Below are 25,360 nucleotides of genomic sequence, written 5' to 3' on the forward strand. Positions count from 1 at the left end.
ATGCCAGTCCCCCAATCTAATGCCGAAGTCTTCACCTTTGGAAAGCCCTCGCTCTGCCTCAGAAGACTGGTTGCCCCCAGGACATAATGCGCAAGGGATGGCATCTGGGGATGGGCCGACAGAGGACCAGGGGTCCACAGATTATGCAGTAAATATTTTACAAGGCAAATCCACATTATTAAGCCAAGGTCATACACAAGTGATCAGTCCACCAGACGAAGTACAGAGGGAGTAGGCACATGCTGAGTCAGGGTCAAAGGTCGGTCAAGGCTGCATACAAATGATAGGTCAGCAACAGTAAATAACATGAAGTTCACTACAGCACAGATTAGCCCAGCTAAACACTACAACAGACATAGATTAGTGGAAGCAGAGAGGCTACAAATCCCCAGCAACCAATGGCAGTGCAGGACAGGAATCAGGAACTACTGAGCACACTCCCCTTCAGCTGCACGGTCTCAGAGCAGGATATGCAGAGGGACCATTCACATCCAAAGGGAGGCCAGGGCTGCCACAGGCTGAAGAGCAGAGGATTGACCAACTTCTCTCCTCTGGTCCATAACCATTCCAATCTATCAAGTATTGAAGGGAGTTTTGTACCAGACAGGATCTCAAAATTTTCTCTAGTTCAAACTGTGGTTCACCCTAGACATCAATTGGGAGAGTAGGTTCTGAGGAGGGTGCTGCATTAGCTTCTGACTTTAGCAAGAAGACGTGGAAGTAGCCCACACTCCTGATAGAGCAAGGCAGAGTTACCCTATGTGTGACCCTAATTATTTTCTCTGCAATAGGGTATGGTCCACTGTATTTAGGCCCAAGTTTAGCTGAGGCCTGTCAAAGGGCAATGTTTCTGGTAGAAACCCACACTAAATCTCCGGGAGATTGACCATGCCCATCCCTTTATGACTATAGTTTACCCATCTTCTGGTGGCTATTTCTACCAAGAAAATGCACCATTTTATAAATCTTAAACTGGTCTCTTACACATGACAAGGAGTTCACTATACTCAATTGTACTCAAATGTCAACATGTAGCAGAATACTAAAACATAAACGTAAAAAATGGCTGACTGATTACCTGGGGGAAGATATGAATCCAGACCAGATCAGATATAAGCCCTCCAAAATGACTTCAAATCTTGATAGTTTGGTATATAGTACAAGTGATATACAATGTGGTGCACCAGGTAGAAATATAGGACAAAAAACACAGCAGGACTTTTAAGACATTACCATCATAATACTTTGTAGTTTAAACATTTTAACAAAAGTTTTATTTGCATATGTATTAACATTTGTATTTTAACCACCTGGCCGTTAAACCAGACCTTGGTTCGGGGTAAAAACACTTGCAAAAGTGTTAAACCCGAACTTTTCTCAGGTGGTTAAAAATATAAACAAACGTTATATTGCAATCCAATTGTCATACATTGTATGACAATCGGATTACAACTGAAAGAAAATACTTACCCTGTCCCCGCAGCTCGTCCAGCAGCAATAAAAAATTTGCAATTGCTGCTGGCATCTGCAGTGAGATGTGAAGCACGATGCAGAAATCCTGCATTGTGCTGTGCATCTCCCTGGAGATGCCAGCAGCAGCAGCCTCCAGCGTCTCTGTCTGTGCCTGTGTGAGGCAGGGCAGGGAAATCCCCCACTCACATCACCCTGGAGGATGAGTCATCTTCCGGGTGATGTGAGTGGTGATGTATGTGGGTGTGTCTGGGAGGGAAATTTAAAAGCAGATTACAATGTAATCTGCTTTTAAATGGTTTTTACAGTACAAAAACACCACACAACATGCAATAAAAATTAAAGTACATTTTTAATTTTATATTTTATTTTTAGATTACATTGTTGTCTATTATTTCATTATTTTTTTAAATTATTATTTATAATTATGTATTATATTATAATTTATGATTATAATATAATAAATAAATATAATTATCATACCCGGGAGTTAATCCTAAGAATTATAAGCCCACAATATAAACAAAAGTATTAAACATTAAAAGTACATTTTTTTTTTTTTTTTTTACATGATTGTGTGTTTAAAACTTTTTTTTATATTCATGATATCTACTAGACCCTTGTTCGGACATGAAAAACAGTGTACCACTTTTGGTACAGAAATCTAGACATCAGTGTAACGCCCAGGTGGTTAAAGAACATTAAAAACCACTGAATGAATCTCAAAATATTTTTCGATGCATGTTTCGATTCCATGGAGATCTACAAATTATATATACAAAGGAAATATCAATTACATATAATGTCACAAAACTATAATTCAACTACATAATCCCACAATAAATTACACTTGATAGTCCCATCTGGGAAGCAGTCCCCTCAAAAGACACAAGCAAAAGCATAAAGAGACCCAAAAGGAGCAGCAGCAGCAAGGACAACAGATATCTATAAAAATATTAATTATATCATAAGCAACAATATTACTTTCTACTAAGTCCAGTTGGACCATTTTAATTACTGTGTATCTTCTGCATATTACAATGACCAATCTCCTTTTTAAAAGTAATCATTATAAAGCATCATATTATGCATATGATGTCATGATGGCCCACTCTCCCATAGCAAATCTGAGCCTGCAATGGCAGAGTGGGTGGGTTGAGTGCAGTGACACAGCCTGCCCACCCTCCCATCGCAAGCTCAAAGCCTCCGATAGGAGAGTAAGCCGGTTGTGTGCAGTGACAGCCCACCCACTACCCCATCGCCGCGGATATGAGCTTGCGATGGGAGAGTGGGCGGGTTGTGTGTGGAGACACAGCCCGCCCACCTCCACGAGCCAGGATACAAGGGGGGGGAGCAGTTCTGTGGCTCTGGCCAGTGCACCCTTCCCAGAGCCGCGGACCACCCAAATGGCCAGGGAGAAACAACCTTATTGGGCCATATATGGCCCGTGGGCCATAGTTTGCCCATGCCTGATCTAGCAGAATGGTTTTGGTCATATCTTTCACCTCTAAATCTGTTAGCTTTACAAATCTCCCAAACTTGTGCTCAATGGGAGAAAACTGTTTATTACTTCAAAGTCAAGCAGTTCAATTCAGGAGAGAAAGACTTCCATCGTTACCATGTTGCTGTCTAACTATAGAGAAGAATACTGTGAGCTTCTGCTGCCTTCATCTGTTCTTTCTCTTAGGAGACATGCTGCCAGTTGGCAAGATGATTTGAGGAGGAGAATAAGAGGATTAATGTCACCCAGTGTTGCTGAAAATTGTATCCAATGTCTAGTGGGAAACACTCAGTGTGTGGCCATTGCATTCTATTTCTGGCCACTCCTCCTAGATTCTGGTTGTTTTGCTCATATGATGATTTTACATTTTTATGAAAACCATGCATAACATATGTTAGTTGCACATATATTTTTTTAGGATGTTTTTTGTTGATTTTCTTGCAATGTGGTCTCATCAAATTCTGGAAAGGAAAGGGCAGGTGTTTTCTGGCACAGGCTGCTGTACCCCCACCTACCTCAGGCCTCATATGGCTCTTTGGGAAGTGACCTCACTCACTCTGTAAGATGGTTCAATAATACTTGTGGTAATAAATGCTGAACTTTGGCCAATTGTTCCATAGGACTGTCAAGTCACATGGGATTTAATTTGGTACCACCAAAATCTATAGATTTTGTCTAAAAGTATGTTGTACTATTGATTGTTGGACCATAGTCAGCTGATGTTCAACTATGACTATATTTTTGTAATGAGCAGAGCCTAAAGTGTATGTGTATGTGGTATATGGTATATTAACAATAAAACACAGCTCTGTTGAGGTGTGCTAATGCTCCAATAGCCATAATGAGCAATAATAAGGATGTGGCACTTCTGGTGCATCCTCTCTGGATTGGGAAAGTGGACTAGCAATGTTCACCATATTTCACATACACATTGGAATTGAAATAAATGCTTAAAAATTAAAACATATGGAACATATAGTATGGAAAAAATGAAAGTAAAATTACAGGGAACCCTTTTTTTTAATGGAGGCTTTCCGGTTGGGTCTTGCATAAATTATTGTCTTTTTTGGGTTCTCTGAATAAATTCTAAATAATGTTTGTAATAAATGGCTGTATTTGCAGTTTAGAAGGCTCAACACTTGTTCCTTTTTCTTTTTTTTTTTTTCAGGAGGGTGACTTCTGATTAAAAGTGCAGCCTGGGTTGGGAGAAGGTTTATAGTTTATTTGAGCTTTGAAGGGTTAAAGTTCATTTGAGGTGTAAATGGTAAAATTGGGTTGAATATGATTGGAACATTTCTAGGATCTAAAAGGGGTTTACAGTGAGAGTCTAGGTTTCTGAGTGTGTTAACCAGTAATGGTTTGTCATCCTTGACGGAAAATTGTCCACTTAATCTAATGGTTAGCTTAACTGGTCAGAAAGAGTTCAAATTATAGGCAAATAGTGGTTACTTATGGTTTAAGAATAATATAAATTTAGATATGAAATAAAATATAGATAAGTAAATGTATATTACAACATCACTGGCTATAGAAAGCAAGCAATATAAATGGCCGAGGCCTGTTAAAAACTAAAACTCATTCCTATGGAAGCCTAAAGGAGCCAGGTTACACAAAGCACTCAGTATATGCTCGCAGTAAAGCTTGCTTCCCTTTCTCCATCACTAGTTACTTTATGCCTTTTCATTTTTTTTTTCAACAAATGTTGGGACTTCAGCTAAAAAAAAAACAAACAACATAGCAAATATTATTAATATAGCAAATATTATTTACAATAGGACAATTAGATATTTGAGTAAGGACAAGCTACACCCATGTAAGAATTAATCACTTATCTTTTGTTGGGCTGTTTTATTTAGGCCTTATGTTTGCTTTGCAGGAGTTTGCTGCTCTAACTAAAGAACTGAACCTGTGTCGTGAGCAGCTTCTTGAAAGAGAAGAAGAAATTGCTGAGCTAAAAGCAGAGAGAAACAACACTCGGGTAAGTAAGAAAAAAAACAAATTCTCAGTGGCACCCTTGCTATTATTTTTATTATTAATAATAATAATAATAATAATAATAATAATAATAATATACTGTATTTATAAAAGGCCAAGATATTTTGCATCATAATAAATAGGGGTTGCAAAATGACAGACACATACAAAACAATGACCCAAGAGTAAAAGAGGACCCTGCCCAAAAGAGCTTACAATCTCTGTGGTGGGTGTGGTCTGGCCCCATGTTTGCAGTTTTCTGAGAGCAGTTGTGTCTGTGCTCTTCCAGAGCACCCTGGTCCACGTGATTTTGACCCCTGACTCAGTTGTGGATGGCTACAGAATTGTTTCAGAGCTGTCCCAGACACCAGGAGAGACAGTGGTGGGAACAACTCAACAAGGTATTCAGAGATTAAGCTGGAGAAGGTTTACAGCTGTACAAATTATGTACAGGGAAAATAAGTAGACCTACAACTGAGCCCATAGTTGCAAGGGAAAGCCTTACAAGGATCATTTAAAGCAGCTGGAAAATGAAAGGCAAGAAAACATTTTTGAAAGCTGAATCAGCGCAGTGGTCCATTCAGGGAGAAATTTATGAATGAACGACACTCCCAAAGCCAAACTGGTCAGTCCAGCGATACGGGAAGCATGTAGGATGTTTCCTGAAGGGTCCAAGGCAGCTTAGGAGGAGCCTGCAGGAAGCCTGACTTTCCTCCAGCAGGAGAGAGTGTGTCTTCGGAGGGACCACTTCCTCTTACTGATGGATGACCCTGACCTGGCAGAGAACAAGGTACCTGGGACCGGCACCACAGTTGTGTCACACTTTCGGCTTTTGCAAGCTGATGCCTCCCAGTGTGCACATGTGAATCGACCTGAGGGCAGCACAGAGAGGAAGAGAGAAGCAAGCAGTGTTTCTGGTGATGGGAGTATACCACCATGTAGTAAGGCTGGGGTGTGTTTGAAAGATAGTAAGAATGCTGGGACTGGTAGTCCCACTGTGTGGTTGCTGCAAGATCACCAGGAGACATTGAAGTGCTAATGTTGTTGAAGTTATTACAGACTCAAGCATACCAGGAAAAGTGTCAACTGAGCCTACACCTAATGACATAGCTGCATGTATGAACCCTGTTGCTAAGAATGACCTTGGGGTGGAAGGGGCCTTCATTTTATTGCTCAATCCTGGTGCAATTAAAATGGACATAAGGGCGTACTCCCCCCCCCCCCCCACTACGAAAGCTGTAATAGATCTATTTTTGAAAATGGGTTTTTCTGTCAGTGAAATTTTTGACTTAATTTCTCCAATAGATAGTGGAGAATATGACCTTTCTTTTGTGAGACCCAATGGCTAGATTCTGATTTGGATGGGTGCATGGAAAACAAATGTATGGTTGAAAGTGATTGTGAATGTTGTACAGCATTTCCCATCCTCTGCCTCCATAAGCTGAGATAGAATTGTGGCATTTTATCCCAGTCAGCAAAAACTGTGCCACAAGTGTGGAAAGGGGACATTTTGCTGCTGTGTATGAGGTTAAAAATGTTTTTTGTATTTGGCTAGGTCACCTTGCAAGGGATTCTAACATCAAAAGGTGCAACCTCTGTGGTCAGAAAGACCATTTCTATGGAAAATGCCCAGAGGCTGCACATAACCTAGCCCTTGAGGTTGTGGAAAATTTGCTGCGATCGGATATGAAAGAAGATGTGAGAAATGTGGTGAATAAGCCCCGTGTGTCTGAAGATATTTCTACTGAAGGCAGTGTGGCCTTCTGTCCCTGTGTCTGTTGTGCCTGAGGCAAGAGTGTAGAGGAGAAAAGGAAGCTGGTGCAGATTCTCTGGAGATCGGGTAGAAGGTCAGGACAGGTGGAAAATGATAGAGTTGCAAGGGGGGGGGGGGGGATTCTGAAACTTGGATGGCGATAGGAAAAAAAAAAAGTAGGAGGAAGAAGTCAGGTGTGGTAGAGGGTCAGGTTGTTGGTGAAGGGGAGGTGGCACATAATAATAGATACGAGGTATTGTCGGATGGGGAGGTGGTTCCAATGGAGGAAGTGAGGGTCCATCTATAAAGTGCTCAAATTCATCTGGTAGTTCCTGTAGAATAAGGGTCAAGAAGCAGCTACTCCAATCATCCTGATGGAGGTGCCCACTCCATTGAAAGTGTAGACCATTAATGTCACCAGCATCAAATCTGTAAGCACTCATGTAAAGGCCTTTTTTTGCTCAGTGAGTTTGATGCTGACATTTTATTTTTGCAGGAGACCTGGCTCAGTTCTCTGGCCGATATCCATCCAGCAAAAAGGTATTGGAGGTGCGGACCTTCCTTCTGGTCTCTTGCGGCTGAGCCTTACAGTGGAGTTACAGTTCTTTTTAAAACCCATAAGGTGACTAGTCAGCGGGTTATTGAAATAGAAATGGGGAGATGTATGGTCATAGACACCTTGGTGGAGGAGCAGGACCTGCGCCTTTTAAACATCTATAGGCCTCAGAGAAAATGGGACAGGAAATGCCTCTTCAACAAGGTTAAGCCCTTTCTTTTACTTCCTAACAGATTGCCTTTGGAAGTGAGTTTTACACTATTAGGCCTAAAGGCAGGAAAGGTTTCAGAGACAAGCTGGGATGTGATAGTCTTTTTTAAAATAGAGATGGTTAGACAGGAAAGTCGGGTGGATGTGCACAATAAGCATGAGATGTGATAAATATGTTAATCAGAGATTGCACAAAAGGCTTGACCAATTTGTCTCGAGGAAAGGTAACCCAGAGGAGATTGCTGAGGTAATAATACATTTGTGAAAAAAACAATATGACAGACAGGCCTCTGTTTCTGGAATGGGATTATGGGAAATACCACTCACCTGACCCTTACCAGAATTGCAAACAGGGCTCAGCAGTTAAGTCTTTAAAAGGTCAGATTGACCTTTTAAAGACTGGTTCCCTGGTTAAGCCCAGGGCAGAAATCCTGCATGTGATCAGAACATTATACAGATCTCCTGGGAAAAAAACCTCTCAATTAAGGCAAGATGGAGTGTTTTTAGGATCAACATCAGGTTTGTGAAAGGTTTCACATTCTGCTGTTTATTTGACAGAACCAATCGCAGCAGATGAGTTCAGTCATGGTATAGATAAGTTGACCATCAAGAAATCTTCTAGGCCAGATGGTCTGGCGGTCGAGTTTTACAAATGTTTTAAATCCAGTCTGGCCCCTTGGTTAGCGAAAGCTTTTAAAGGCTTGATCTGATTTTCTTGTATGTCAGCTTTGTCTGTCTTTTGCCAGCCTCCCTGGACACCAGGATATACAGCTGCTTCTTCCAGATGCTCTGATTGGAAAACTGGGGGAAATGTGAAAATATCAGGGATCCAGTAGAATGGACTTCCAGCTTATGTTACCCCGAGTCTGAAAATGCTGAAGCAATGGCATATCACAGTGGAGGACATTACAAACCTCCCTAGGAAAATTCTGGAGAGGTGTCTTCATTTTTTGATGGGTCATTGGCCTTAAGGGATTGCCCAAGTCTAATTTTGAGGGAGGGGCTGAGATTAATGAAGTTTTGAGACCTGATTTGCCTTTCATGGTAATTTTACTGTGTGTGCTTAAGACCGAATGTAAAGGAAATACAGAAGGCACTCCAATGTCCCTTCAATGTAGAAGTTTACAAAAGTAAGTAAGGAGTGTCCTAGGTTTTCCCTGTCTCAGTTGCATGAGTTTTTCAGAGTAGGTCTATGGAGCATTGGAGACTCAAAAGGATCGTGATACACTTTTTATAGTTGTGCGGTGGTCCGATATTACACTTGGAATGCATAGTGTCATGTATGCATATGGTAAAAATCCTTCCTGTCAAGGTGGTGTTGAATGATATTCTGCATGTGGGAAAAATTCAGGGTTTTAAAAATGGGGAGAATGGCAAAGGAGCCTGGATGACGGCATGGGGGAACATCGGGTCTTCCTTAAGTGTACTTCCCTTCCCAGGGTGGACGGATTTCTCTGTCCTTTATACACTTCCTAGCTTTTGTTGTATGGATTTGCTTAGTATGTTTTAGGAGTTATCTAAATAAAATTTTATGTTATTGCTAGAAATTATGATATTTATATTTGAGTTTGGCATAGTGTCTAAATATTTTTATTTATGTAAATATTGTATAAAATATGTTATTGCAAGATCTTTTAATAAAACAAACTTACCATTTAAAAGGTGGAGGAAAGTAGCACACAATATTAGGGGGATATGGAATAGTGGTAAGTAGTGAAGGTTTATATGACAGCAGAAAATGGGTTGGGGAGTAGGGATGAGCGAGAATGCCTCCCGTAGAAATTTCCCCAAACTTCCAATGGGTCCGCGAAATTTCGGCGAACCAATTTCGCAAATTCCATTGAAGTCCAGGGTGCAGGTTCCCACGCTCCCTGGGTTGAGAGGTACAGCCCGGGGAAGGGTGGGAACCTGTGGTTGCAGCTGATTGGAGGCACGTGAGTGCTTCAATTCAGCTGTGACTCCAAATGAACTCTCAATGAAGTTTCTCCTTTGAGAGTTCATCTAAGTTCAGTTCCTACGGTCACCAGGCTGATAAGTACAGCCTGGTTACCGCGGGAACCGCGGTCACAGCTGACTGGAGGCACGGGAGGGCCTCCAATCAGCTGTGACTGCAGACGAACTTCAGATGAACTCTCATCTGAGTTCAGTTCCCATGGTCACCGGGCTGACAAGTACAGCCCAGGGAGCGTGGGCACATGAGTGCTTCCAATCAGCTGTGACTGCAGGCGAACTCTCAATGGAGTTTCTCCATTAGAAGTTCATCTGAGTTCGGCGAGATCACGACCTTGTGGTGAATCACAAGGCCGTTCTTGCTTACATGTTAAGCAAGAAAGGCCCAATTTACCATGAGATTGAAATTAAAAAATTTTCTCGCTTATCCCTATTGGTGAGTTTGAAAAGAATGTTTTTTTAAGGATGATTTAAATGCGCAGAAAGTAGGGGCTAGCCTCATAGAACAAGGAGGGGAGTTCCAGAGAGTTGGGGTGCCCTGGAGAAGTTCAGGTGTCGTGCATGTGATTAGGTTATTCATTAGTAAGTCATTGGAGAAGGGAAGAGAGTTGCTAATGGTTTACTTTTCATTCTATCAGGTCAGAAGGGCAGCTGGGACAAAAGCCATGGAGAGATTCGAAGGCAAATCACAGTAGTAATAATTGGATTCTGAGGTGAAATAGAAACCAGTGTAGAGAATTGCAATGAGTGGTAGCAGAGAGGACTGGTGGGTAGGATGTATAAGTCTGGGTGCAGCATTCAGGATAGATTGTAGAAGAGAGAGTCTGCTTAGTGGAATACTGAGACTGCGGGGGACAAGTTAGGGGTGGGCAGATTTCCATGCCATCTGCATAAAGATGATACTATAAGCCTAATGAGGATATAAGTTTGCCAGGTGAGGAGGTGTACAGAAAGAAGAGAACTGGTTTAAGGACTGACTCTTGGGGAACAACTGTGTCTTCAGCAGAGGAAAGGTCTAGAAGAAGGAAGAGAGAAAAGTTACCTTGTGACATAGCTCTGATGAGGTCATTGGCCGCTTTTGTAAGAGCTGTTTTAGTGGAATGGTCAGGTTGAAGCAGATCAAGAGGAGACTTTGTGTGATTTAGAAAGTAGGGAGGGGTCTAGTTAGGGTTTCTTTAGGATAGCAGGAACAATTGCAGGGTTTCTTTAGGATAGCAGGAAACTTCAGGGAGAGGTTGAATAGTTTGCAGGAACAATTGCATGTTTGAACACTGAGGGGAAAATACCAGTGGAAAGGGAGAGGTTAAATAGTTTGTTCAGTGCGGGAGCCAGGGTGGAGGAATGGGTATAGAGCAGGTCAGACAGGATTGGGTCAAACGGAGAGGTAGTGGACAGAAAAGATGAGAGAAGCGAAAAATGCTTCATCTAGACTAACAGAGCTGAAGGAGGTTAGTGATGATTTATAAGTGGAAGAGGTGAATGTGGTTGGAGTGGAAAGGTGAGCAGAGACAACTCTTCAAACTTCGAAGATTTTATTTTTAAAGTAGGTGGCTATGTTTTGGGCAAAAAATTAGTTGTATGAGGACGAGGGGTAAAGTTTAGGAAGGAGTCAATTGTTAAAAAGATTTCACTATAGAGAAGTAATTTTGCTTTGGCAATATTTGGTGCATTGTTAAGATAAAGGAGCTTGGCTTTGTAGTTAAGGAGGTCAACAATGAGCCCAGAGTTCCTCCACTTGCTCCCTGTTCCATGAGCAGTCTTTTGTAGATATTTGATGTGACTGTTGTTCCCAGGATTGAGGGTTAGCAGGAAAGGGGAGCCGAAAGTGGCAACTGTGTCCGGACCCAGATATATATATAAAGTGTGGTTAAACTGAGTGGTAGCTTGTTTTGGAGATCTGATTTTATAAAGACTGGGTATTAGTGACATAAGTTAGTTAAAATAAAGGTGTAGTTGAGGTTACAGATACCTCTCTGTCATCAGCCTGGCCTGAGAAGCAGCATAGGAGTGCAAGAGTTAGAGAGGTTAAAAGAAAGAAGGTTGTGGTCAGAAAGGAAAAATGGTGAGTTGCCCTGGTCGGTGAGGTTTGGGGAGTGAGGGGGAGTTTGGAAGAGACATGATGCAGTGTGTCCTTGGCAGTGTGTGCATCCATGTTCTGTGTAAATCTAAAAGTAGCTGATAGTTTGGACAAATGGTTTACTGTGCTAGTATATAATTAAAAGAATTATATTTGTTCTGGTTACTAAATATAGTTTGCTGGGTCTGAAGAAACAGGGAAGTCTCTGTGATATGCGTTACCATGTGAAACTATATAACACGCAATGATTTTGTATGGTAAAAGATCAATTTATTTACCTGCCTGTAAAATGTTGATATTTTAATCTTTTATATGTTAATATTGTTGTTGTAACCTATTTTTGTAACCAATAAACTATACATTTTAACTGTATCTAATAGTGGTAAAGATACTTCATCATATTTATAACTCCACAAAGTACCAAACAAAAGAATGTTAATAGTTTATATTTGAGAAAAACATTAGCCTTCTGGCTCCATTCTTATCTACTTAACCCCATTTTTCCACAGTTGTCTTCCTTAATATATACTACAGGGTCCTTCTAGTGGCAGAGCTTTTTATGGTGGTCACGCCTCAATGCCGGATTGCCCTGCAGTTGGCTTATTCTCATTAAACTAGTGCACATTGTGCACGGATACCGGCTCACCTCGGGAGCACGGGTGGCACTTGGTGATGGAGGACACCCTTTTAAGTGCTCCTTCTCACCCTACATCCTTGGAGCCGGTGCTCACTCGGTGGGCCATGATCTCCTGGAGCAGGCGTCTTGGACATGAGGTTGAACACAGCACAGCCCTTTTCAAGTTCCTTGGCTTCCTTTTTTCCTGGCAGTTGTGCTCTCCTGACCATCACACTCTTTACTCGACAAGGACCCAGGCATCATAAGATGTCCTATGGAATGTTATAGAAAACTGTATATACTCACTTGTATTGTTCTGCTATTGTCCATTATTTGGAGTCCTCTTGTTGGATTGCACTGCAGGGTAGGTTTGTTGATTTTGTGTTCTTATATTATCCTTACCTGCGCCGGCTGTTTTGTGCTGTACTGCAAATCTGTTTATTTACATTTTCTGCTCAAATGCCTGTGTCCTTCTCTTTTTTTATAAATTTATTTGAAAACAACTTTCCACCTCTTTAGCAAACCACTAATACCAAGAACACTTTCCTGCAAAGGCTGGAATCTTCTACTCTGTTGCCCCCTCCTTTACCACCACTGGAGCCTTCTGTGAAAGTGGATGCTGATGATATAGGACCACCATTCCAAGAAAAAGACCACCAGCTCAGAGACTGCAGATAAAAAAATTATGATCCTCCTCAAACCACAATAGAAACTTAATACCAATTTCTTAAGCACACAAAGAATAGCTGAACTGGTACAAAGCGTAAGCAACCTTGAGGTTCAAGTCTTGGATTCCCAGACTAAACTTTCAACCCAAGTCTTTCTTATTTCTTTCATGAAGTCTTAGAGCATAGGAGCTGTTGCTTTAATGTTCAGTTTATCAGTACACTGGATAGAAGATTAAGGCCAAAAGCCTTAATCTACCTTCTTATCACTGAATAAATGGCTTTGGACCTCTTTTTCAGCTATCATTGTTCTATTGAGCCTAAGTGTACCCTAACCAACCCTAAGTGTACCAATCTCTCCCAGCTCCCCTGAGTGGTCATTGTCAAACAAGGACCATTGTCACTACTTTGTTAATATGGAGTCAGTTCTTGGGGGTCTGCCGCAAGCTACATGAGTTAGAGTTAGAGTCATTATTTTTCAGGATTACTCTACCATGGTTACTGAGAAAAGGAATCTTTTGCTCTGATCTGTAAACATCTGATTGATCTGGGTGTCTGTTTTTCTCAATTCTTCATTACTTTTTACATGCATCTGGGTAACCTGGCTTGTTTTTTCCATCAGTTTATGACTTTTTTGTATGATTGTGCTGTTCTATTTCCCTGGGCACTTGGCTTATTTCTACCTATTGGCCCATCTCTTTGCTTAATAATTATAAAATCCTATCAAAACATATGCTGAATAGGCTATTTTTAACTTTTTTTGCCCTTGGTACTAACCAAACATCAGTTGGGTTTTGTCAGGAATGCCTAGTTGACTCCTTTAGGGGACTAACATTACCTACCTTTTTCTTTCTGTTAATTTTGTCAGTATTAAGCATTCCTCCATTAGGATTCGTACTTCTATTGCTGCCACAGTACAGTCCACTTTTCCACATTCTACACAGTGTCTCTCTTCAGTTCCACAATATCCTTTTTTTGAACTGGTGGCCAAAAACTAGACTGAATATTCCAGATGAGGTCTGGCCAATGCTGTGTAAAGGGGAATGATTGTTTCTTGATCTCTGCAGTTTATACCTCTTTTAATAAAAGGAAGTACTCTGCTGTCTTTAGGAGTTTTAGCTTGGCGAGTCTATGACCTACCAAAACCCCCAGATCCTTTTCCATTTTTGACTTTTTTGAGCTCTACCATTTACCTTTGTGTACACATAGCTAAAAAAAGATATTTAGGAAATCCCCCCTTTTTTTTATCCGCTGTTACCAACCCCGAGACCCTACATGGGGATATAACTCTTAAACTAGTTTTTATTTAAAGCAGCACCCATAAAAATGAAAATACAATAAAATAAAATATATCAACATACAACATTTAAAACATTTAAGGAAGGACTACTAATTATTTACATGCAAACCATTTCATTTTCAACAATAAAAGCATTGAAGGATGCATAAATTGTGGATTGTGTAGACCATTTGTTTCTTAACTAACACGCTCATATGAAATTGATATGTAATAACATGTCAAGGTCACAACAGTTGCAGCTTTCCCTAACTCCCCCAAGCAAGACCAAACTGTAAGTATCAAACCTCCAAGATGTTTTTAAAGCTAAACTGAACAGTTCTTTATTATCAGACTGTGCTCTTCTATTGATGAAAAAAGTGTGCTAAATTAACTTTGTTATATGAAACACGACAGGTGTTTTAAAACTTTTTTTAAGATTGCCCTTATGTATATTTACAGTAGATTACATTGTTATGTAGAGTTAAGTAAACGTAACACTATGGAGGTCTCCTGATAATACCCTCTAAATCCAAACAAGGACCATTGTCACTATTCCCTCACTAATAAAGTATAATTTTCAGCTGTAATTTGATCAATGTTATTACTTCACAAAGCACCTAATATGGAACCTATTAAGAAGAATGTATAATTTTGTACATACAACACACACAGTGGCTTCAGAAAGTATTTAGTAGGGATGAGCGAACAGGTTTTTAAAACTGGATCTTGCGGCAAATTCGGCCGTTCTCGCTTACTGAAATTGTAAGCTAGAGTGGCCGGCATAAATTCCCTGATCGAGCTCGAATTTATTAAAAAAAATTAAAAATTAAAAAAAAACTTTGCTGCGCTGAATAATGAATGCAGTGCCAGCATTTTTGTGTAACTTAAAAAAAACTGGTGTTACAACATGTAGACAGAGAAAATAGTACAGCACGTATTTAGATTTAGGAAAAATACAATAATTCAGATTCTGTCTAAAATGGATTACATTGATCCCACTGATTGCCTTAACTTGTTGCCTGGGAATACTTTGTGGCAAATGAAACAGTTCTCTGCTGCAGTAATGCATTTTTCCTTTTCTACCTGCTGTGAAAAAAATAGAGTAGCATTCCCCACCACAGGTAAACACATCTATGTGGAGTTGCAGTGTGGTTCTTTCTTTAGAAGAGGTAAAGAAAACATGACCAAGAGCAGCTTTTTTCTTTTCTGTACCTGTCGACCACAGCTGCTAACACAAAATTGTTCCCAACTGCTCTCATGCACTAGAATGGGAGTAGGTTGGGAGCACGATTGAGTCTATGGTAGATTGTTGTGGTCAGCTGTGGGTCTGAAATATCCCTAAATTTTGATCTATAAAAAAATTCCACATAATTGTAAATAAACATCAACTATTGAAACAACTAAGGTGGTAAGAGACTAAAGTAAAAATTTCTGTTTTTTGGCTAATTTTTTTGGGCTCTAGTATTTTTTTTTATTTAATATCCTGCTGTCTTTATACCTGCAGTTGCTTTTGGAACATTTGGAGTGTTTGGTTTCTCGTCATGAACGTTCCCTGAGGATGACTGTTGTAAAGAGACAAGCACAATCACCAGCTGGGGTCTCAAGTGAGGTTGAAGTGTTAAAGGCTTTGAAGTCCCTTTTTGAGCATCACAAAGCCCTTGATGAAAAGGTATGAAAATTGTATGTCCATAACTATAAACACTGGTGGTACCTTTAAATGTACATTTGTTACATGGTTAAGGAATGGGGTTATTCATTAAAGGGATTGACAGGCTGCTGATGAATTTCTTCTTCACCACATGAAACACTTTTTTCTGACATATATACTATATAAAAGTACCGGTTGGACGACCCTTTACGCTATACACACCAATACATACTTATAGGTTTCCTCTGACTTATATAAACATAAAAGAGTCACTTTGGAACCACCCCTGATGTTACACACACTGATACATACTTACAAGACCTTACTGCTAACTATACTTATATTGAAGTCTGCTTATTCAGAACAAAAAACATTTCACCTACACCATATATATCAGTAACCAAATCTAATTAGAGTTATATAACATCTATACTACTATGTATTGCGCTGCTGCTGATTTTGCCAATGTTTGTGAGCAGTCTTATTCAGTGTAATGAATGTGGTTAGCATCACAACAGACAGCTACACAAGTGACTGTGTATTTCTGTGTGTTGCAGTATAATGCACAGCAATTTTTTTTTTATATAATGGGAATAAGCCCTTCTGTAAAGCTCCATGCCAGTTAATAGTCCTTGAAAGGGGTGGCTAGTAGTAAGACAATGAGCCTGATTTATTTAAGCTCTCCAAGGCTGGAGAAGATACACTTTCATCAATGAAGCTGGGTGATCCAGCAAACCTGGAATGGATTTCTTCAAAGTCATTTGCTATTTGTTAGCAAATGTTTCCAATTCTGGGCCAGATTCATTCCAGGTTTGCTTGATCTCCCAGCTTTACTGACGAAAATATATCCTCTCCAGCCTTGGGGAGTTTTAATGAATCGGGCCAATACTTTAATAAATCGGGCCAATACTTCTCCGGATTAGATCATCATTCACTAGCGAGAGCACACCTCAGTTGCCTTTCTCATCTGTAGTTACTAATCTAATTAGTTTGCTTCATGTTCTGTGCCTGTGGCTTTCTATCCTCCCCACCAAAAAAATATATACATGTAGAAACTCACAGTCTCTAGTCCTTGTTGTAGAGTTAAGCTAGGCTGATTTACTGCTGCAGTGTGAAATTGTCCGATTTGATGTTGTCGACTTTGCCTGTTTCTGACCCTGCGAGTGTATGCTGCCTGGGCTGACCTTTTATCTGTGACCCCAACTCTTCTTTTGTCTTGCCCTTGAATACTTCGTCTGGTCGACTGATTGCCTGTGAATGACCTAGCTCTGTGTCAAAATTGTGTCACTTTACAACACCAGTTCCCCAAATGTTAAAACATTACGAATGGCTGAACCTGCAAAAAGGGTTATAAATTTTACAGCTGTGAAATAGCTGCATAATAATTGTGTGGCACATCCACAGTGTTGGAGCAGCAGAATGGGCTGCAGTTCTGCCATGCTTTGAGATACAAAGTAATCTTGATCTTGCACCAAACATTAAAAATACTGCAGCTGTACTACATAAATACAAAGCAGGATTACCCTTGCCACTGACCCAACTTTTGGGGAAGTTGATGACCTTTTACATAAGACATGTCACACAACCACAAATTACAGCTTTAGCCCTCATGTTCAGGGTACCTTGTGGCCTATTTGAATGACATGGTTTTCCAAAGCACAAACAACTTTTTTTGGTAACAAAAAATGTCAACTTTTCAGTAGTCCCCTGGTAAAGCACGTGCACGGCAGCACTGATGAACATAAAAAGGCCTGCAACGGCCCATAGAGGGGTATTCATATAAGTCAGAGACAGAAGGTGTTGGAGATTATATTAAAACAAAATTACGTTTCATAGCAGAGGCAAAAGGCCCTTGGATGGGTTTAAAGGAGGAGAAGGAAACTATGTTGGTAGTACTGGGATTGATGGGTGTCCCATCACCAGAAATTAAATGTAATCCTTGCATAATTCAGCAACACCACCTGGTAGAGCATAGTGCTTTCTCCTAAATTAATAATTATTTGTTTCTTCATAGCCTTGTTTATTTTGCCAAAGTTCAGAAGGTCAGCATTGCCTGTGGACAGACAGATATGGGTTTCATTCTGTCTGTTTGAAAAGAAACTTACTGCAGAACATTTCCACCTTGGACACCCAGTAATTGTGTCCACAGAATAGAAGGAATACAAAGAAGAAGCAGAGGTGTAGGTTTCGGAGTAACTAGTACAGGTGTCCATGGTGAGTCTCCTAAAACCACATATAGAGCTACCACATATGGAGGTTTATCTCTTGCAGCTTGCCATCCAGATGCCTGTAGATTCACACAGTGTATTAAGTGCACCTGGGCCACTTGTCCATGCTCGCATACACCCTGCCACTAACAGCATATTCTATGGTGACAGGTGGGTGGGTGCACCAGTATACATGGCAGAAGTTGCAGTGCCAGCAGCTGTATTGCATTCTCTACCTCCATTGACCCTGCTTGTTTGTAGATTGAGGGCTACAACCTGGTATCTGTCAGCAGTGAAAAATTCGTACCCTCAAATTCTCTTTTGAAGACCAAACAGGTGGCAAAAATTCAAGCTTTAAACCAGCACTGTGCTCAAGCTTTAGAACTGACCTACACCTAGTGACAGACTACACTTCTGTTCTTTCACGTCCTATCAATAGCCTCAAGATAGAATGCTAAAATAATTATTCAGACTGTTTATTGTGAACTGCTTTAAAGAATGTGTTGTATTTGGCAATTGGTGAAGCCTTATTACAGCACGGTTGTGTTTAATCTGTTTGAGAAACCAAAATCCCCCATTTCGTACCACCCCTAAGCCTACTACCACCGAGCCTTTTTTCACTCTTCCCAACCATTTCTGGATTGTGGAGTATGTAGATACACACAAACAGTTGTGTCCCTAGTCATGTATTGCTTTGCAATATTGCCATATCATGCTTGTGCAAAGAGGTGGGAAAATTAAAATATTAGCTCTTTTGTTACTTCAAAAACTGTGTAAAGGCAGATATGAGCAAATATCAAATGTACTTTGTTTTTTGTTAGGTCCTAGAAATAGGAAACATGACCACTAAGATGTACCTTAATTGCTAGTATTGGTGGAATTAACAACCGTGACTTAACCTCCCTGGTGGTAATCCAGAGTGAATTTCCCATACCTAAAGCTGTAACCCCGAGCCACACTCGGGGTGGAATTGCCAGGGAGTTTAAAAGTCCTACCTGGTTCCCACGTTCCAGCGGCGTCCGCCATCTGTGTAACCGGCGCATGGAAGGCGGGAAATGTAAAATACTAAGGATTTTTAAATGTACCGCTTTTACATTTAAAAATACTTAGTGTTCAAACCGCCAGGCAAGTTAATTGTTTTTTCTAACAGTCATCCAAATGAGGGATAACATTCTTAATTTCACACTGTTACTGAAACTAACTATACACATCCAGGATATATTTGAGTTTTAAATATTAGGGTGTTAGGATGCAGGACTTCTGGACAGTCAGCAGCAGAATAAGGGTGGTGGACCGCTGGACAGTTAACCCGATCTGGATGCAGGATCACAAGTGGTTGCATTTCCCTTTAAGCAGGAAAATAGACTATAGTAGTTTGGACCTGCATAATAGAAGCTGTATGGAAAATAAAAAAAAACAGAAGTTTCATTAGACAAGGGTGCGTGGACAGATTGCTTAAAGTCCTTGCTTATTGAGATTGTTGCTATGGGTGATGGAAGTAAAACTAAAGACCTTTTTGCAGAGACTGTTTCTGATGACAACTGATTCGTAATGAGAGGCATAGTATGAATCTTTGTTGTAGTGGGGTTGGTGATCCACATTGCACATGGTGTTGTTGTCACCGGCAATTTAGGTATACCAGATGTTTTAGATCTCTGAACCAGTAAACTTGTAAATTGTAAATGCTTAACTACACTGAGCAAGTGCTTAATCCCTCTAACGGTAATCCCGAGTGTGACTCAGGGTGGATTTTACCTGCAAAAAGCTGCAATCCTGAGTCGGCGACACTCGGGGTCGCTAAAAACATTAAAAAAAAACACTTACCTTGTTCCATTGTCATCCCCCGGCATCCTGCTGGTCCCTGCAGGTCCTCTACATATATAATTATAATATTTTTATATTATACATGCTACTGTATAGTTAAATTACATGTTTCACTTTTTTTTTTCCAGATTTTTGTGTTTTTTTATTTAAAGTTTTGATATTGAATTTGTTAAATATTGGACATTTTTCGGTGAGTTATGCCTAAGAATTTTTGGCCTACAATGTCAAATAAATTTCCAATTCAAAAAAATGTAACGCTTTTTGTGTGGAAATACGGACAAAATTAGAAGGTTAGGGGGGTTAATAGAAGGAATTCGATTCCAGGTGTCTAGTAGGAGGTTACCTTTTTCAGCTTACAAATTCCCTGGTTAACAAGAGCAGACACAATCAAAACATTCAAGTAGAGACTGTCTTGGCAATTTAAAGAACTGTTATCAAAGTATCCCTTATATTTCAAAAAAATAAAGAAGTCAATATGCTCAGCAAAAAGGGAAGAAGTCAGCATATGTATCTAGAAACAGGACTAATTCAGACAAGACTTTAATGGCTAAAAATCCGCAAATGCAAAAAAGCTACTGCTTTATGTATCTGCGCTGGTCACTATTGGTTTAGCATTATGTCAAAGTTTCCCCTAGAGCAGGGGTCAGCAACCTTTACTATCAAAAGAGCCATTTTGCCTCCTCTTCCACTAAAGAAAAATAGTCCGGAGCCGCAAAACATAACACAGTTTATAAACTTTTAAAAGTTTAATATTTTTTTAATTTTACCTGTTACAACAAATGTGCATGTGTAGGCCTACTTTGAAATAAATTAAACACTGAACTATACCCCTAGAAGCCTCCAGCTTCTAACGTATCATCCTGTTACATTAGAAGCTGGAGGCTTCTAACGTAACAGGGTAGATTTTTTTGATGGGCAGAGTTCTTTATGTTCTGACCATGCCTTAGCGATGAAATTTTAAGGGGTGTTAGCCACAGGTGTCCCTCATTTGCAGCTTTAATTTTGTTCACCTGTACCCCCCAATCTTGAGTATTTGGGGTTCAGGTGCTAGAAGCCTCCAGCAATGTGTAACAGGGTAGATTATTTTGATGGGCAGAGTTCTTTATTTTCTGACGATGCCTTAGCGATTCAATTGAAGGTGGTGTTAGCCATAAGTGTCCCCCACTTGCACCTCTATTTTGGTCACCTGTACCACCTCCCCCCCGTTCCAGAGAAATTGGGGTTCAGATGCTAGATGCTTCCAGCAATGTGTAACAGGGTAGATTTTTTTGATAGGCAGAGTTTTTATGAATGTTTAGGAGGTGTTAGCCACAGGTGTCCCGTACTTGCACCTCAAATTTTTTTCACCTGTACCCCCGTTTCCAGATAAATTGGGGCTTAGGTGCTAGAAGCCTCCAACAATGTGTAACAGGGTAGGGGTTTTTTGATGGGTGGAGTTTTTAGGAGGTGTTAGCCACAGGTGTCCCCCACTTGCACCTCTAATTTTGTTCACCTGTACCCCCTTCCTGTTCCAGAGAAATTGGGGTTCAGGTGCCTCCAGCAATGTGTAACGGTAGATTTTTTTGATGGGCAGAGTTCTTTATGTTCTGATGATAGCCAAACAATTAAATTTTAGGGGGTGTTAGTCACAGGTGTCCCCCACTTGCACCTACATTTTTGGTTTTGTACATCTCCCCATTCCAGAGGAATTGGGGTTCAAAGGAGGGGGATGTCATTGTACACACCCATTTGTACACGCCCCGTGGGAGATTTATTTCACTGGTAGATTTTTTTCATTAGAACACCGGATAGGGAATCCCCCTCCTCCGCAGTGTCTTGGGAGGAAGGGGATCCCCCATCAGAGATCTCGGCAGCCGAAGGGAGCCACAACAAGGAGGCTGAAGAGCCGCAGGTTGCAGACCCCTGCCCTAGAGAAACAACAGGGAGACCAGCTTTGACAACATTCACAGATTACACTCAAACTCAGAAGTTAAATGTGTTTAATATGGAAGTGAATACATACAAGTGATGACACAGCAAGACAATTGTTAATAGTAGCAAACAAGCTCAAACGTAGAGCAAAACAGCTCTCAAACAGCCATTAACGGCAAATAAAATATACATTTATATACCACAAAACAAAACGGGTGGCACGCAAGCAAGGAATAACCGAAACAGGGCAATACTGGTTTCCACGGAACATTTTTTTTAGACTGGAATCATTCCATGATTACTTTAGTACAATTGATGAAAGGCCAGTACCCTAAGAAATATAAATATTTAGTTAGTAGTCACTGAAGTAACTGTGCCAAGCCTTTATATTGTAAATAGACAAGGAAAGGATAGAAAAATTAGCGGCTCCTTATGGCCAACTTGATTAAAACTAGATAAAATCCTTTAAGTCTTATAAAATAATCCTACAAACATAACACTATACATGAATCATGCAAACACAATAAGAGAGAACCTTTTGTGTTTACTATACATAATACAAAATCTCTTAGCAGTGTAAAGTATTGATGTGTTTTATGAAAGGATGTTCATCCAACACTAGATTCAAGGGTCAGAATATTTAGTATTAGTGATTAGTGTTATTACTGTCTCTTCCGACGCGCTTCGCCCTAATGGGCTTTCTCAGGGGAGAACGAGACTCTACAATTTAATAGATCATGGTAAGTACACAAACTATAAACCATCAATGGAAAAACAAAATGTTAGATTCCTATTCACATGCAGTAACTCACTTGATATAGTGACCTGGTGGAAAGTACTAATGATAGTATGAAGGATCAGAAGCTGTAATACTATAATGGATAGAATCTTCGTTAGAAACCACTAAAATTAATATTATGAACTGCCATTGTCAAATTTAAAATATTTAAACTTACTTGTACTGTGTAATGGTTAGTGTAACTTATTGAGTATTCATTTCTTAGGTCAAAAACATAGGGATTGGGGGTATTCTATGAGAAAGCAAATATTTCAATGATATAAATAAGGTATTTATTATCAGAAAAATGGTAGGATAATCCAATATATTAGTTGTCCATAAGATTGCATACCTGAGATGTGTTCCATACCGAACCTAATAGAACTATTGGCGAAAGATATCTGTGTCCTTGGTAGGGTTAACTCTAAAAATAAATGAAAAGCAGTTGATAAGTACACCTTAAGATATTTGTAGCTATATATAGATGTGGTATAAATGTACCTTAGTAGGATATGAAGCTTGTATCTATATAGTGAGTAATGTTCCTAAGAGAGTGATACTATGATGATGTACTTATTCGATAACTGAGGAGTACAGGGGTAAAAAATTAATCCAGTACTGCAAAGGGAAGAAAAAGAAAAGGAAAATAGTTAAAAGTTAATTACATATACCCTATAGCTAAAACGCTTTTAGTTGGAATAGATAGTGATACTTTGAGTGCTAGTAGATTTGCTGTTCTACTGGTGTAGAAACAATAACAGCAGGAAGAGCTGGTGGCAGCCGTCCAAAAAAGGACTGGCGCCATCTAAAGCTCGTCCTTATATGAGAAGCCCTGTGAGATATTAAGGGGGCCGTGCTTTATGCACCAGCCTCCTGGGTGTCAATAAAGTTGTGTAAAGTTTGAGATTCAGTTTAATGCTAAGGGCTTCCGTCCTTAGACAGAAGGCAATGATCCATCAATCTAGGTAGTGGTCCCACCTAACGCTGGGTGGGACTAGACATTTCAGCTCCTCCCCACCAGGAATGCCTTCACTTGCTAATAAATGGGAGAATAGTCTCCCTGTAAGCAGAATCCTGGTCATTTCAGCGAAAATGACCAAACGGGGGGGGGAGGGGGTTTGGGAGAGTGAGGAACAGCACAGCTAGATTAGGCTTATGCCGATCCACCTCCCAGTAAGCACCACAAAGTGCCCCTGTCGCCGTAAGGCATTGAAAGGTGGGGCTTATTTGCTATGATATTCTAAGGGTCATATATAAAATGAATAATGCTTAAACATACAATAATTCAGAATATAAAAGATGCTTGATGTTACAGCAGAAACATATTAAATACAGCGTATATATATTTTTAGTTTCCTCGGTGTTAGAACCTCAATTCATTGTATGCAAAGAAAACTTTTTTACACAGGATTATAACATAACTTTTAGTAATTGCAATAATGTGAATACTAAATATTTTAAAAGGAAAATTCGAATAAACAGAGAAATTAAAGAAATTGAAGACTATTATATTTCAATAGCTAGCATTCTCCACAAGTCTTGTTTGATAAAAGTTCTACCTTAAATTTACTATCCCTACCGAATGAATTTGATACTTTTAACATCCAACACTTTAAAAAATTTCAAGATCCTCCAATTATTGGAGGAAAATAAAATGACAATGAGAGTTTAACAACTACAACTATTGATTATTCTTTGAGCCCCCAACTCCCAACGTCCCAAATCTACTTTTTTCCCACAAACTTGGCAGTATCCACTTATACATATCTTTTTGAAGCTGGGTACACAGGATATCGAAAGCATGGCTGACAAACCTAGAAAGGAAAAACATTTGGACCCTAAACACCAGAAAGCCCTTAAAAAGTTGAAAGCCAACAAGGATGTTGCAATGAAACCCTCCGATAAGTGAGGTAATATTGTAATTCTCAGCACCGAACATTATGAAAATATATGCTATAGAATTCTATGGAACCCTATGGAGTGGTATAAGAAAATTTCAGGTGACATCACTAAATAATTTTATGAAAAATATTACACCATCATTACCACTGCATTTATTGAGAGGACTATCTAAATATGAAAGACTATCTTTATGTAAAAACCCGGTAACTCCCACTTTTTACACACTACCCAAAATACATAAAGACCCTATCAATCCCTCAGGCCTCCCAATCATCGCTGGTGTTGGAGCTATTTCCTCGAACGCCAGCGAGTTGGTGGATTCTTACCTGAGACCCATAGTGCTCAATTTACCATCCTATCTCAAGGATACAATAGATATACTCAAACTAACATCACAACTCAAAATTCCTACCAATTCTTATTAAGTGACTATCGATGTAGAATGCTTATACAGTAGCATTCCTCATAAGGGCATACAAGTGATCTCTAACTACCTGAATGATTACTATCCCTCTAATGGTCCCTTTAATGAATTCATTACAAGTCTATTACATTATATATCGACCAGAAACATTTTTATGTTTAAGAAAGAGCACTACGTGCAGAAACAGGGCATGAAGTGTGCCCCTATGTATGCCAATCTCTATCTGGGTAGATACTAGGTTTACTAATCCTGCTAATTCGATATATCTTCCCCATATAGTTTTATGGCGAAGATATATTGATGAAATCTTTCTGGTATAGGCAAGCCCAGAAACCTTTCTGCATGATTTCTTTAATGGATTGCAAAATAATATTTTCAACCTAAAGTTTACTATGGCCTGAAGTAGAATTAAACTACCATTTCTAGATACTTATTTGATCATCTCTGATGAACAAACTACCTACATTTCCTTATATAGGAAGGAAACTGCGGGCAACACTATTCTACATAGCGCCCATCTGGAATCTCTCAAAGTAAGTCAATATATTAGACTTAGACACAACTGTACCACAGATACAGACTTCGAAATTGAAGCCAAGGGATTACAAAACTGAT

At 39.8% G+C, this 25,360-nt stretch overlaps 1 protein-coding gene across 14 annotated transcripts in view; it reads left to right on the forward strand.

The window, feature by feature from the left end:
• The window catches only part of PPFIA3 (PTPRF interacting protein alpha 3), a 511,511-nt gene that overhangs the window by 91,949 nt on the left and 394,202 nt on the right, over positions 1-25,360 (forward strand). For 12 of the 14 annotated variants that reach the window (XR_011922901.1, XR_011922900.1, XR_011922902.1 and 9 more), the window contains 3 exons: positions 4,848-4,949; positions 7,195-7,320; positions 15,556-15,720. Coding sequence is in view for 11 of the 14 variants with exons in the window: in XM_072427377.1 (XP_072283478.1) it covers positions 4,848-4,949; positions 7,195-7,320; positions 15,556-15,720 (393 nt within the window). In the remaining 3 variants the exon portion in view is untranslated. The remainder of the gene's footprint in view (positions 1-4,847; positions 4,950-7,194; positions 7,321-15,555; positions 15,721-25,360) is intronic. The other 2 variants (XM_072427383.1, XM_072427386.1) reach the window with 1 other exon arrangement.

Source organism: Pyxicephalus adspersus, chromosome 11 (genome assembly GCF_032062135.1).
Source record: "Pyxicephalus adspersus chromosome 11, UCB_Pads_2.0, whole genome shotgun sequence".
Taxonomy (NCBI): Eukaryota; Metazoa; Chordata; class Amphibia; order Anura; family Pyxicephalidae; genus Pyxicephalus; species Pyxicephalus adspersus.